Source organism: Eubalaena glacialis, chromosome 12, assembly GCF_028564815.1.
Source record: "Eubalaena glacialis isolate mEubGla1 chromosome 12, mEubGla1.1.hap2.+ XY, whole genome shotgun sequence".
Classification (NCBI taxonomy): domain Eukaryota; kingdom Metazoa; phylum Chordata; class Mammalia; order Artiodactyla; family Balaenidae; genus Eubalaena; species Eubalaena glacialis.
Window position 1 is genome coordinate 48,515,787 of NC_083727.1, and position 13,633 is coordinate 48,529,419.

The 13,633-nt window shown below is 36.5% G+C and overlaps 1 protein-coding gene across 5 annotated transcripts in view; it reads left to right on the forward strand.

The window, feature by feature from the left end:
• LAMA4 (laminin subunit alpha 4) overlaps positions 1-13,633 on the forward strand; it is a 148,695-nt gene that overhangs the window by 120,888 nt on the left and 14,174 nt on the right. For all 5 annotated transcript variants that reach the window (XM_061206771.1, XM_061206770.1, XM_061206769.1 and 2 more), the window contains exons 25-31: positions 1,426-1,557; positions 2,969-3,111; positions 4,717-4,855; positions 5,312-5,449; positions 7,099-7,232; positions 8,140-8,304; positions 10,153-10,306. In XM_061206771.1, the coding sequence (XP_061062754.1) occupies positions 1,426-1,557; positions 2,969-3,111; positions 4,717-4,855; positions 5,312-5,449; positions 7,099-7,232; positions 8,140-8,304; positions 10,153-10,306 (1,005 nt within the window). The remainder of the gene's footprint in view (positions 1-1,425; positions 1,558-2,968; positions 3,112-4,716; positions 4,856-5,311; positions 5,450-7,098; positions 7,233-8,139; positions 8,305-10,152; positions 10,307-13,633) is intronic.

Here is a 13,633-nt window from a genome sequence, read left to right on the forward strand (position 1 = left end):
AGAATAATTCATTTTATAAGGAAAATGTGTAACCCTCTTGAAACTTAACAGCATTTTTAGTAACTTACAGGAAATAATCTGCAAACATCTACGTGTCTCAAAATATTTTCACATCACTGTATCTCAGTAGAAAATTACTGTAAATATTCTATTATTAAGTGACCTCACTCATGAATCCATGTAACCAGGCACACATAAACGTCAATAATTGCAATACGCTAAACACAAAGAAATGGGTGGGGGGGCCATGGCCTGCCTTCAAGTGTGGAACTTCATTCTCAAAGCCTCACATACTGTGTGAATCTAAATCCTGTGAAAATTCATCCGAAGGACAAAATGAAGGCCCAGAGTCAATCCACATATTAAATATTAAAAGTTAGCTTCTCTCTCTATTTTAGAGTTTTAAAATGAGTATAAATAGAAGTTGAAATATTTTCTTTCTATCCCTCAGTGGATTTTGTTCCACATTCTCAAGAGTATATAAATTGTGTCCAAAAGATCACTTTCTGTGAAATAGGGACTTTCCATAATACTTTATTTTTCAAATGCATTGAATTCTTTTTTTTTTCATGTGGACCATCTTTTTTTTTTCAGTCTTTATTGAATTTGTTACAATATTGCTTCTGTTTTTATGTTTTGGTTTTTTGGCTGAGAGGCATGTGGGATCTTAGCTCCCCGACCAGGTATCAAACCCGTACCCCCTGCATTGGAAGTGCAGAGTCTTAACCACCGGACCACCAGGGAAGTCCCGAAAATCCATTGAATTCTTGTGTCTATGAACTATCTTCTAAAACAAGCAAGCCTGACCAGTAAATTACTTGAGTGTTACAGAATTACTTTGGTTCTTGAATATCACATGGTCCAAGTGCATAATAATTCCGTATTTATCTACATAACTCCAGTGTTTCAGAATAACACAGGAATGGCCTTCTTTTTCTTAGGTCCATATTTGCTGATAATTTTCTAAGATTCTTTTCAGCATACCTTGGAATTCTTTTTCAGTGTTACCAATTTTGCTCTTAAAATGAAATGTAATCACATCTATTGGCCTGTTATAACTTTGAAATGTTGCCTTAAAAAAGGGTAGTTGAATACATATGGTTTATAATACTCTGTTTTCAAGATTGTTAAAGGTCAATAAGGTAAATTTAAAATTTCATTAATTCACAAAGTAAATGAAAAACAATAGAAGATAGTTGTTTTAAATTGTAGATAAATATTAAAATTTTGGTGTATAAATGAGACATAACTGCTGATATGGATGTAGTTGTGATTTTTATTTCATAATAAGAATATCATGAGACTTCTTTAGTCTTCAAACAGTTTCAATAATAAAGAATACAGTGTTATTTCTCAAATTCAGCTAAACCTTCTCTTTCATAATAGCAGATGCTCACGTCTTATAACTTTTTTTCTTCTCCACAGAGTATGTTTTTCAGCCTGGAAATGCGCAATGGTTACCTACATGTGTCCTATGACTTTGGGTTCAGCAACGGCCCTGTGCATCTTGAAGACACAATGAAGAAAGCTCAAATTAATGATGCAAAATACCATGAGGTACTGATTGTTGCAGTTTGAGTATTTTGTTTTGTTTTATTTGTATTTAGATCTACTGATCTAATCAGATGGTCAAATGAGATAGGTGAGAAAGTAATTAAACTGAACACCTTCACATATAAAAACCAAGTGAAAGGCCCTCACCTACTCAACTCCAGGATAACATTTGCTTTAAAAGAATGGATATTTTATCATATTAGAGTTGTTTTTTTTTAATTTATTTATTTATTTATTTTTGGCTGCGTTGGGTCTTCTTTGCTGTGCACAGGCTTTCTCTAGTTGCCATGAGCGGGGGCTACTCTTCATTGCGGTGTGCAGGCTTCTCATTGCGGTGGCTTCTCTTGTTGCAGAGCACAGGCTCTATGCGCACGGGCTTCAGTAGTTGTGGCACATGGGCTTAGTAGCTCTGCGGCATGTGGAATCTTCCCAGACCAGGGATCGAACCCATGTCCCCTGCATTGGCAGGTGGATTCTTAACCACTGCGCTACAAGGGAAGTCCCACATTGGAGCTTCTAATAAAAGAGTCAGTGAAGATTCATTTTAATTGCTTCATTGATCAAAAGACTCCCATTAATACTCTATCTCTTGATTACGATGGCACTTCTATACATTTGTTGAAAATGAGAGTGTAGATACACAGCCATTTTTTTGCTTTTTCCTTGAGTCCCATTAAATGTAAAAAGAGTAGATATAAGTAAATAATTTCCTTTTAAACCATTTATCCAAAACTTAGAAAATACTAACACAGATTTTCTTATAAAGAAAACCCACAAAGAATGCTCTTTAGTCCTGAAACAGATGTGAAGTATACTGATAATATATTTCATCTATTTTCACTAACAACTACTTTAAATCTACACTTTAATAAAATATATAAAAGGCATAGATAGTATCTTTTAAGTTGAACTGAAATGCAGACAGTAGAAGCTATATTTCTCTTTTCAGTTCAAAGTCCATAGCCTCCATGAGGATGGTTTACAATAAAAGAATTGTTTAACTATTTCTCTGACTGGCATTTTCCCACATTCATTAAAGCATCTCACTACACCACCAAAAAATGACACCTGGCAGCATTCAGTCCAGGGTCCAGAAGGTAACTGTTTATAATTTTTTTCCTGAATCCCTTCAAAGGGGCAAAATAAAACAGTTGGTCTCATAGCAAAATTTTTCTTGGGCTAGCTTTGTCTCCATATGGAAACCCTTCTCCAGCAAATACGAACTTGTGGTTATGTAAGTAAGAGTTTTCATGTCTGTGAGTAAGAAAGGAAGATCTATTCCCCGCTTTGTGAACAAACAAGCATAAGAACATGGAGGCCCAGCTCTTACAACCAGAATAATTAAAATATATAGCAGTCTTCAAAAAGGTGATTGTTAAGCAGTGATCAACTTACTATGCATTATTTCTCCCAGATCTCAATCATTTACCACAATGATAAGAAAATGATTTTGGTAGTTGACAGGCGACATGTCAAGAGCATGGACAATGAAAAGACGAAAGTACCTTTTACAGACATATACATTGGAGGAGCTCCCCCAGAAATCTTAGAATCAAGGTAAGTTTTTTTGTTGTTGTTAAGCTGCTTGTTCCTAACGAAGCACTGGGCTGAGGCTTCAACATCCAGGAGAGGTGTAGTAAATGTTGGAGCATTGCCACCTACTACTTCTGTACACGTTTACAGGAGCACACACACAGTCACTCACCCGTGGGCCCTGTGCAGCTAGTTCTCATGACCCCCTTAAATTGTCATCTAGTAGATGTGATCTACAGATTTCTTTAATTATTTATTACTCTTAGAACATAGTCTAATGCAGTATTTCTTATCCGCAAGAGGAAAGGTGGAGCATGTGTATTATGTGAAAACAAAGAAGCGTTGTGTTCATTTACTTTTGTTTTAGTATTAATTTAGACTTATTTGAACTCTCAAATAGCATCTTAGGGTAAACAAAAATTTTAAGCCTGTGGGGGTTGTGAATTAAGTATAATGAAACATTACTCTAATATATTCAAAAATTCAGCTGTCTCTTATTACAATCGGTTCATAGCATGAGAGACTCTTAAAACTGAGAGACAACTTTAGGATATTCCAGTCCAGTCACTCTCAACCCTGGTTCTCATTAGAATAACCTAGAGAACTTTTATAAACATCATTACCCAGGACCATTCTCCAGAAATTCTAATTGTTCTGCGATGAGGCCCCAACCGTAAGCTTCCTTTCCAAACTAAATATCCTCTTCAGTTCCTTCAGCCATGCCACATGGGATCTTTAACCATTATGGTTGCTGTATGTGCACCTCAGTCTGTCAATTAGCATGGTCATGCATGTATGATCTTGTCAGAGCAGAGTACAGTGGGACTGTTACCCCTTAATTTGGCCAGTGTTCACCTAAAATACATGGAAGTCATTGTAACTTGCTCAAAATTAACTTCATATTCATACAATATCCAATAATATGTTCTTGGGCACTTCCTATCTATTAGCCATAATGATGGGTGCTAGGATTACAGTTTTGGGCAAAATGCCATCCTTGATCTTAAAGATAAAGGATTTCTCACTTTCCTATTGCTCCAGAGGCCCAACGTTCACTAAAAACTTCTCTAGCCTTAGTTGATTAGTGTGTTGCAGATACATTAAGGACAAGTAAATGAGTTCATGGCCCAAGTGGATTAGTGGAAGACTGAAGACCCGGGTTCAAATCCTAACTTACCACTTGTGACATTAAAAAAAATTACTTAATATTTCTCAGTTTCACTTTATAGGTAAACCATGTGAAACTGTCAATTTTTGACCCATACATATGTCAGTTCATTATGGTTCAACCTATTAATCATCTGTAAAAGGGAAATAATAGCATCACCATCTATATCACTGAATTGTTATACAGATAAACTGAGCTAACGTAAGTTAAAGGATCTTGAAAACTATAAAGAAGTAAACAAATTGGCTTCGTGCAGAATAAAGCTGTTCTGTATGCAAAGATTAGACATTACTGTGTGCTTAAGAAAGAAGGCATGAGAATATGAATAATTATAAAGCTATTAAAAATAACTATAAATAAAATCAAATTTTTATATCCTACATATGTAGGGTAACATCATCATCACCACCACCACCATCATCATCATCGCTATATCAGTAAAGACTAATTTTCTTTTCCAGGACCCTAAGAGTACACCTTCCCCTGGATATCAATTTCAGAGGATGCATGAAGGGTTTCCAGTTCCAAAAGAAAGATTTCAATTTATTAGAACAGACAGAAACCCTGGGAGTTGGTTATGGATGCCCAGAAGACTCTCTTGTAAGTACACGATCAAAAGGTTTTTAATAAATAGACAAGAAACTTAACCGCTCTTAAAAGCTGAAAAAGCTTTTTTCTCTGTGATCCTGTGTACACCTTGGGCTCTTTTCTGCCACCAGTGGAAAGAAGAATCATTAAGCTAAAAAGGCTTGTGGGGATCCTCTGTGACTTGTCCAGTTGCTTCACTTTTCAATGGTTGGGGCTTCCAAAGCCCATAGAGGCTGCGTGAGCATCTTCACTCACTCATGGTGGAGGAAGTAGGGAAGCTGAAACCCCATCTTTTAGAGGCATACAGAAGGAAGGCTAGCATGCCTGAATTCCAGTATAAACCAGAAATTAAAACATAACTATTAACGTAGGAACTAGCAGATAAGGCCTTTGTTATGTAAGAAATGGACATTTGAAGCATTTGGTAATTATCACAAACATTGTATTCCTACTTTCTTTGGCACACAGATATCTCGCAGAGCATATTTCAATGGACAGAGTTTCATTGCTTCAATTCAGAAAATATCTTTTTTCGATGGCTTTGAGGGAGGTTTTAATTTCCGAACATTACAGCCAAATGGGTTACTATTCTATTATGCTTCAGGGGTAAGTATTTGTTTTTCCCTGTGGAAGCTTCTTTGTGGTAATTGTTTTGTCTATTAAAAATACTTTTAAGCACATTAAAAGTGATTTTCAATTCAGATTAATTTTGACTCGTGTACACACACAAATGTCTCATTTCAGACACTTTGTAAAATATTATATATATTGTATATGAGGAGTTTTTAACCTGGGCTTCATAGACCCACCTCTCAGGGGTTCATGGAAAGAATTCAGTGGGTCTGTGAACTAGGTGAGAAAAAATTACAACTTTATTTTCTCTAACTAAAATTTAGCATTTTCTTCAATTGTGAATGTTGGCAACAAACCACAGTAATATTAGCAGTACCTGTGACTTTGTCATTAATAGAAATCACAGGCATTTTTCATTGCACATTATAGTTGTCACAGGTATCTCAAAATATCATTTTTGCTCATTGCTACTTCTAAATTGCAGTAGTTATTAGATCTGCTAATAGATTTTATTATTTAGTGCCTTAATGTAGAAGTACATATATAACTATATCACATATTTATTGTTTCAATATTTTGAAACTGTATTTCAGTGTAATTGGTTTCCTTTGTATTCCTACATATTTTGTTCAGTGATTTTAAAATATTTTATGAAGGGGTCCATATGTATCACCAAACTGCCAAAAGAGTGCATAGCACAAAAAATGTTAAGAACCTCTGTGTATATATACAAACTCATGTGTGATTCAGTTTGTGAAATAGTTCTTGAATTTGCTATAGAACACTGTAGCTCAGCTTGTAAAGATATACTGTGTCAAGAATAAAATAAGGTTTGTAAAAGTTTGGTGACCTTAAGATCTAACTGATTTATCTCTGAAAAGGTCATCACCAATATATACACTGATGGACCAGGTCATAATATGATTTATAAAAGCAGCTTTTACTTTTCATTCTTTTACTTTTCATTACCTTGTGTCTGTCACATTTATATCCAATTTAGATCAGTAGCATCTGTGAGGATTTACCCAAAACACTTTGTAGGACCTCTGCCTCAAACCTGCCTCAGATTACCATGGTTAGTTAAATAATACCTTTTGTCCACAAAAAGTAGTTATGTTGAGGGCTAACTGTAGAGGTTGATGCCCACGTAAGGAAAGAGAAGGAAGATTATCATTTTGCCAATATTTTAAGACAAGCAAATTCAGAAAAAGATGTTAACTTCTGCTATTTTTAAATTTTTCTGCCTCTGTAGATGAAAAATGAAACATTTTAAAAAGCCACATTAGCAAATTAACCCTTGCCTGGTCATCTAGCTACATCCCCAAGGAAATTCAAATATTGCCTTTTCAAAAGTGAGACTGATGACAGAATAGAAATGCCTGAGTTAAGAAAGTAACTGATGCTGGGATGACAACTACTTAGCATGACAAAATCACCTGAAATTTTCAGTTCAAAATACAGGAAATTCCTCTTTCCATTGAAATGTATCTGATTTTATAGGTAACACCAATACAAGCAATAGAGTATTTTGTTGTTGTTGTTGTTCATAGAAATTATTTTTCAAGCAAACTTCCCACACGATGGGTGTTCCTTGAAGCAATCCCATTAAGTAAGTGTTGAAAACGTGTCCATCTTTTGGATACCTGGCCTCCCTCGTTAAAAAACCTGTGCTTGCATTTCAGTCAGACGTGTTCTCCATTTCGTTGGATAATGGCACTGTGATCATGGATGTAAAGGGAATCAAGGTGCAGTCGGCAGATAAGCAGTATAATGACGGGCTGTCCCACTTCATCATTACCTCTGTCTCCCCCGCAAGGTACAGCTCCTCACTTCATTTTCTTTCCACCAGGTGGCTTTATCTGTAGGGCATGATTCGCCCAGTGACCACTGTGAATAATAGGCTATATTATTACTTTTATAGTGTTTAAAAAAATGATAGAAGGAACAACTTACCTTCTTTTTAAAAATTGATATTAATTTTTAAGACATGCCAAATAAATCACTATAAAATTGACTAACAGGTATGTAAAGTTTTTTTCCCAGTGAAACCATAAGCTATAATCTCCTTGAGGGAAGTACCTGCACGTAGCACTTACTAAATGGAGTGCAGCGTTTTGCACATAGAAGGAGCTCAGCAAACAATTGGTTTCATTAGGTTTTAATTAAACAATTGAGAATGTCGCATTTACGGCCACATTTTAAAAAGTCTAACTTTATCTTTAAAATATGTAATACTGAGTTTCTTTTTCATAAAAAGAAAGTCTTTCTGGAAAAAGAAGGAAATTTCTGTTGTAGACTGCTGCTATTCTATGTCCACTTCTATGGAGCCCTCCTATTATAAAAAACATTAAAAGGTCTTTTCAAGACAGCATTTCCAATCACTATCAATGTGCTTTACAATGAAAATAGTTTCCCACAAATGTGATTAAATGATCACCATGATTTATGTTCTGATTCTTCCACACCAAAAAAAAAAGTTGCCAATGACTAGTCATCTGAACTTGCTTCTATGGGTTTAAATTCTAGTCATGGTTTGGAGAGTCTTTTCTGCATATAGACATAGTCAACCATTTCATCCTGAGTCTCATGAAGAGTCTGGCAACTTGTTATCTTGTCACTAACCAAATGTTCCATTTCAATTCCATGAGAAAACCTGCAACCTAGAATGGAACTCGAGGTAAAATGTTAGCTGTGTAGTGCTTAAAGAAGCTTTTTCCTTACAGGTATGAATTGATAGTAGATAAAAGCAGACTTGGGAGTAAGAACCCTACCAAAGGAAAAGTGGAACAGACACAAGCAGGTGAAAAGAAGTTCTACTTCGGTGGCTCACCCATCAGTCCCCAGTATGCTAATTTCACTGGCTGTATAAGTAATGCCTACTTTACCAGGTATAATATTTTTATTATTCATAAATCTGCATGATTGATAAAGAAGATCAAGTCAATAATGAAAATATTTATGGTATTAAAACTTAGAACTATGAAATATCAGAGGCATTAGAGGGTAGTAATTAAAAGCTTGCATGTGCTTGAGAAACTGACACACTTGGGTTTGTGTGTAGGTGTTTTGCCTTTTAATTTCTGTATGACATTGGCTAAGTAAGCCTTCGTTTCTTCACCTGCAAAATGCAGATAATAACAGGGCCTGCCTGGTAGACTTGTTATGAGGATTAAATGAGATAATGTGCATAAAGCACCTTGCGTACAGCAAGTTTGCGTGCAGCAAACTATAAATATTAAATGCGATTATTTCTGTACTTATTATCAATGGTATAGTACAGAGCAACATACCCAAATCATCCTTAAAGGTCTCAGAAAGTCTTTTTTAATTTAATGTGTGACTTTTTTTCATCATTTTTCTTTTATTGAAATTTAGTTGACGTACAGTATTATGTTAATTTCAGGTGTACTACATAGTGATTTGACATTTGCATACGTTATGAAATGCTCACCAAGATAAAAGTCTGCTAACCATCTGTCTCCATACCATTATTACAGTATTATCTACTGTATCCCTTTTGCTGTTTGTTTCACGCCTGGGGCTTATTTACGTTGTAAGAGGGGCTTGTACCTCTTAACCCTCTTCACCGGTTTTGCACCCCCACCTCCCCTTTGGCAGCCACCCGTTTGCCGTCTGTATCTATGGCTCTGTTTCTGTTTTGTTGTCTGTTTTGTTTTTTAGATTCCACGTATAAGTGAAGTCATGTAGTATCTGTCTTTCTCCATCTGACTTATTTCAGTTAACATAATACCCTCTAGATCCATCCATGTCACACATGGCAAGATTTCATTTTTTGTGGCTGAATAATATTCCATATACATATATATACCGCATCTTTATCCATTCATCTATCAGTAGACACTGAGGTTGCTTCCATATTGTTGCTATTGTAAATAATGCTGCAATGAACATAGGGGTACATATATCTTTTCAAATTAGTGTTTTTGTTTTCTTCTGTAAATACCCAGCAATGGAATTGCTGGATCATATGGCAGTTCTATTTTTAATGTTTTGGGGAACCTCCATACTGCTTTCCATAGTGGCTGCACCAATTTATATTGAGGGTTAGCACATCCTCACTAACACTTGTTATATCTTGTCTTTTTTATGACAGGCATTCTGACAGGTGTGAGGTGGTATCTCTTTGTAGTTTTGATTTGCATTTCCCCGATGATTAGTGTTGTTGAGCATCTTTTCACATGTCTGTTGGCCATCTGTATGTCTTCTTTGGAGAAATGTCTATTTAGGTCCTCTGCCCCTTTTTTAATCAAGCTGTTTGGTTTTTTTACGTTGAATTGTATGAGTTCTTTGTGTATTTTGTATATTAACTCTTTATCAGATATATTGTTTGCAAATATCTTCTCCCATTCTGTAGGCTCCGTTTTTGTTTTGTACTTAACAAAGACAGTGAGGGCCCCCTGAGTACAAAAACATGCAAGGAAGGAATTTAATACAGATTAAGTAACACAGATGAGGTCCCCATCACCCAGAGCATGGTGAGGGAAAACATGTTCATCTGTCAGAATGTGCTGGTGCCAGGTACAAAGTTATTGGTTAATTGGTTAAATGACCATTTCAAGGGTTCTCATTAAGGTAGTGGTTGTTGGATAAAGGCCCATCATGTACGTGTGCACGCACACACATTTTAATTGCTAAAGTTCTTTGACTGCCATAGTTTCATCATGTAATTCTAAACAACATTTTTAAGGTTTTTCTTTCCTCTATTACAAACACAGGTTGGATAGAGATGTGGAGGTCGAAGATTTCCAGCGGTATTCTGAAAAGGTCCATACTTCTCTTTATGAGTGTCCCATTGAGTCTTCGCCATTGTTTCTCCTTCACAAAAAAGGAAAAAATTCCTCAAAGCCTAAAACAAGTCAGAATAAAAAGGTAAAAGATAATGCCGTGCCAACTTCTTGATTGCCCTTGTATTCCACACACACAATTCTAGACACTGATGCTTTATAGAATTTACTCGTTTGCAACTGTGTACATATGAAAGATACGATTCTTGTAGTATCTGATATTGCAGTTTACCAGATTTGTTGTATCATTTCTTGTTCCCAGAAAAACAGTTTGAATAAGCTTTTACTCATACTTCCAACTACTTTTCATTACAATGGTTAAAATTGCTCTGTACTTTATAATATATATTATTTATTGTGCTAATTCTCTAGTATCATTTGCTTTCGCATAACAATCTCTGGTTTCTTTCACAGTCATGGAAATTATTAGTTTCTGATCTTACCCTGTTTTCCCCTCCTTCGACCTTCATTTTAACCACTCACACAGTTGACCTGTGGCATCAACTAAGGCAGCTCTTTCATCAAATTCTTGAGTCTTAAATTGCGTTCACTGATGACTATTCTTTCTCGTTCATTTACTCCTAGCATGTACATTATTTGCCTTCATTACAAGTGAAAGTCTAATTCCTTCTCATTCTTTCAATCTAACCCTCCCTACTCCTTCCTGGTCCAATGTTAACAATGCACTCAAGTACCAGTGCTCCCATCCTGGTCCAAGCCATCATCATCTCCCATATGAATTACTGTAATAGCCTCCCAAGAAGACTCCCTGCTTTTACCTTGTTCCCCAATAGTATATTCTCAGCACAACAACCAGATCCTTTTAAACATGCCCTATCATGTTACTCCTCTGCTCAAAGTGGCCCCCCACTTCACTCAGAGTAAATGCTCAAGTTCCTACAATGTCATAAGAGGCCCTATATTTTCCAGGCCTCTTTCCCTCACTCACTCTTCTCCTCCCATTGATCTCCTGGCTATTTCTAAAACAGGCCATGTACACTCCTGCCTAAGATCCTCACTTGAGCTTTCCTCTTGCCTGGACCACTCTTCCCCCAAATATCTGCATGGACAACTCCTTTGCCTTCTAGGACTGCCCAACTGTCATCTGCTCAGTGAGCCCTACCTTAACCCCTATTTTATTTTATTTGTTTTTTTTAAATTGAAGTATAGTTGCTGTATAATATTATATAAGTTACAGGTATAAATATAGTGACTCACAATTTTTAAAGGTTATACTCCATGTATAGTTGTTATAAAATATTGGCTATATTCCCCATGTTGTATAATATATCCATGTAGCCTATTTTATACCTAATAGTTTGTACCTCTTATTTCCCTACCCTTATATTGTCCCTCCCCCTTTTCCTCCCCCTACTGGTAACCACTAGTTTGTTCTCTATGAGTCTGCTTCTTTTTTTGTTATATTCACTAGTTTGTTGCATTCTTTAGATTCCACATATAAGTGACATCATACAGTGTTTGTCTTTCTCTGACTTATTTCACTTTGCATAATGCTTCCAAGTCCATCCATGTTGCTGCAAATGGCAAAATTTTGTTCTTTTTTATGGCTGATTAGTATTCCATTGTGTATATATATACCACATCTTTTTATCTGTTCATCTGTTGATGGCCATTTAGGTTGCTTCCATATCTTGGCAATTGTAAACAATGCTGCTATGAACATTGGGGTGCATGTATCTTGTCAAATCAGAGTTTTTGTTTTTTCAGATATATGTCCAGTAGTGGAATTGCTGGGTCATATGGTAGTTCTATTTTTAGTTTTTTGAGATACCTCCATACTATTTTCCACAGTGGCTGCACCAATTTAAATCCCCACCAACAGTGTAAGAGGGTTCCTTTTTCTCCACATCCTCACCAATTTGTGTTCTTTTTGATGATAGCGATTCTGACAGGTGTGAGGTGATATCTCACTGTGGTTTTGATTTGCATTTCCCTGATGATTAGTGATGTTAAGCATCTTTTCATGTGCCTGTTGGCTTTTGGCATTTCCTCTTTGGAAAGGTGTCTATTCAGGTCTTCTTCCTATTTTTTAATTGGGTTGTTTGTTTTTTCGATGTTGATGTATCTTAGCCCTTATTTTATACCCCAGCCCACCTCCTGCCTTCTACCACTACTACTGATCTTTTACCTTTTCCTAGCTGTTCTTTTTTCCATAGCACCTATCACATTTTAATTTATTATAGACTTTATTTATTATGGTTATTATGAGAGAGGCCTAATAGTTCATAAATGGAAAATGCACAAATAACATACTCTTTATAGAAAAAGGCAGAAAGCTGTCCTGCAGAGAAAAGGAGAATGAAAGCAAACACTGAGAAAAACAAAGCTGAGATACCAGAAACATCCAGAAAAGGAGTGCCTTAATTCTTCCTAGCTTTCCAGTTCCTGATTCTTGCCTGTGGTAGGACCCCCACTACACTTTCTTTTCTTGGATTGTGGAAGATACTCCTATATCCTTATAACACATTTCCCTCTTTGTCTTAAGTAGCTCAACCAGTTTGGCTATAATCTGAAACAAAAGAATCTTGCTAAATTGAAATTGGTACCACCAGTTGGATTGCAACTAATAGACCTTCAGAGAAAGAAATTACACTGGTAAAGTCAAGTCTAGTGGGGTTCAGTGGGAATCCCCACACATGTACCCATTTTGGGATAGTAAACTGAGTCTCTGTGTTATATGGTAGCAAAGCAATTGATTAAATTATAACTTTTCTTTTTTTATTGTTATTCAGAGCATATATCTACAGAGGATTTAGGGTATTTGGTTGCCATTTATAAATTTTATTAATTTTTGCAGCAGACAAGAGACAGGTCCTAGTCCATGTATTCCCACACTGAAGCAGAGAAAGGCAAGGCTGCTCAATTGAGACTCGTGATCCAACAAGCCCTGCTTTGCTGAGCCCCTGTCGTCTAAGTTACTGTCACTCTCCTCTCACAGCTAAGTGGATACACTGGTTGAGAAAAAGTGAGATCCTCTCCACCGGAATGGAGAGAATGAAGAATGGCCAGAGTTGGGGGAAGTCCCCGACCCCCACCAATCTCTCACCCGCACCCTCCATGCCACATGCACACCATTTCCAGCTTTGTTCCTCAATGAGACAAAGGTGATCAATCTCCCATTATAAGACTTGTTACTCCACTGGGGTTGGAATACAGTGTGGAGTCAGGGGAAATTTCCCAAGATACATTAGAGAAAAAGAGTCTCCCCGAAGCCCCACTCCAGCCCATTCTGCCCACCCATAGCTTGAAGCTATGGCTGTTATTTATAGGTGAGAGCCTGGGCCAACCACAAACACATTGGTGATTGGATGTACTTCCTCCATCCAAGAGAGAAGACTTGCTTCTGTAGCAGTGAATCAGGTTCTGAGTCCTGACAACTATGTGAGGAACG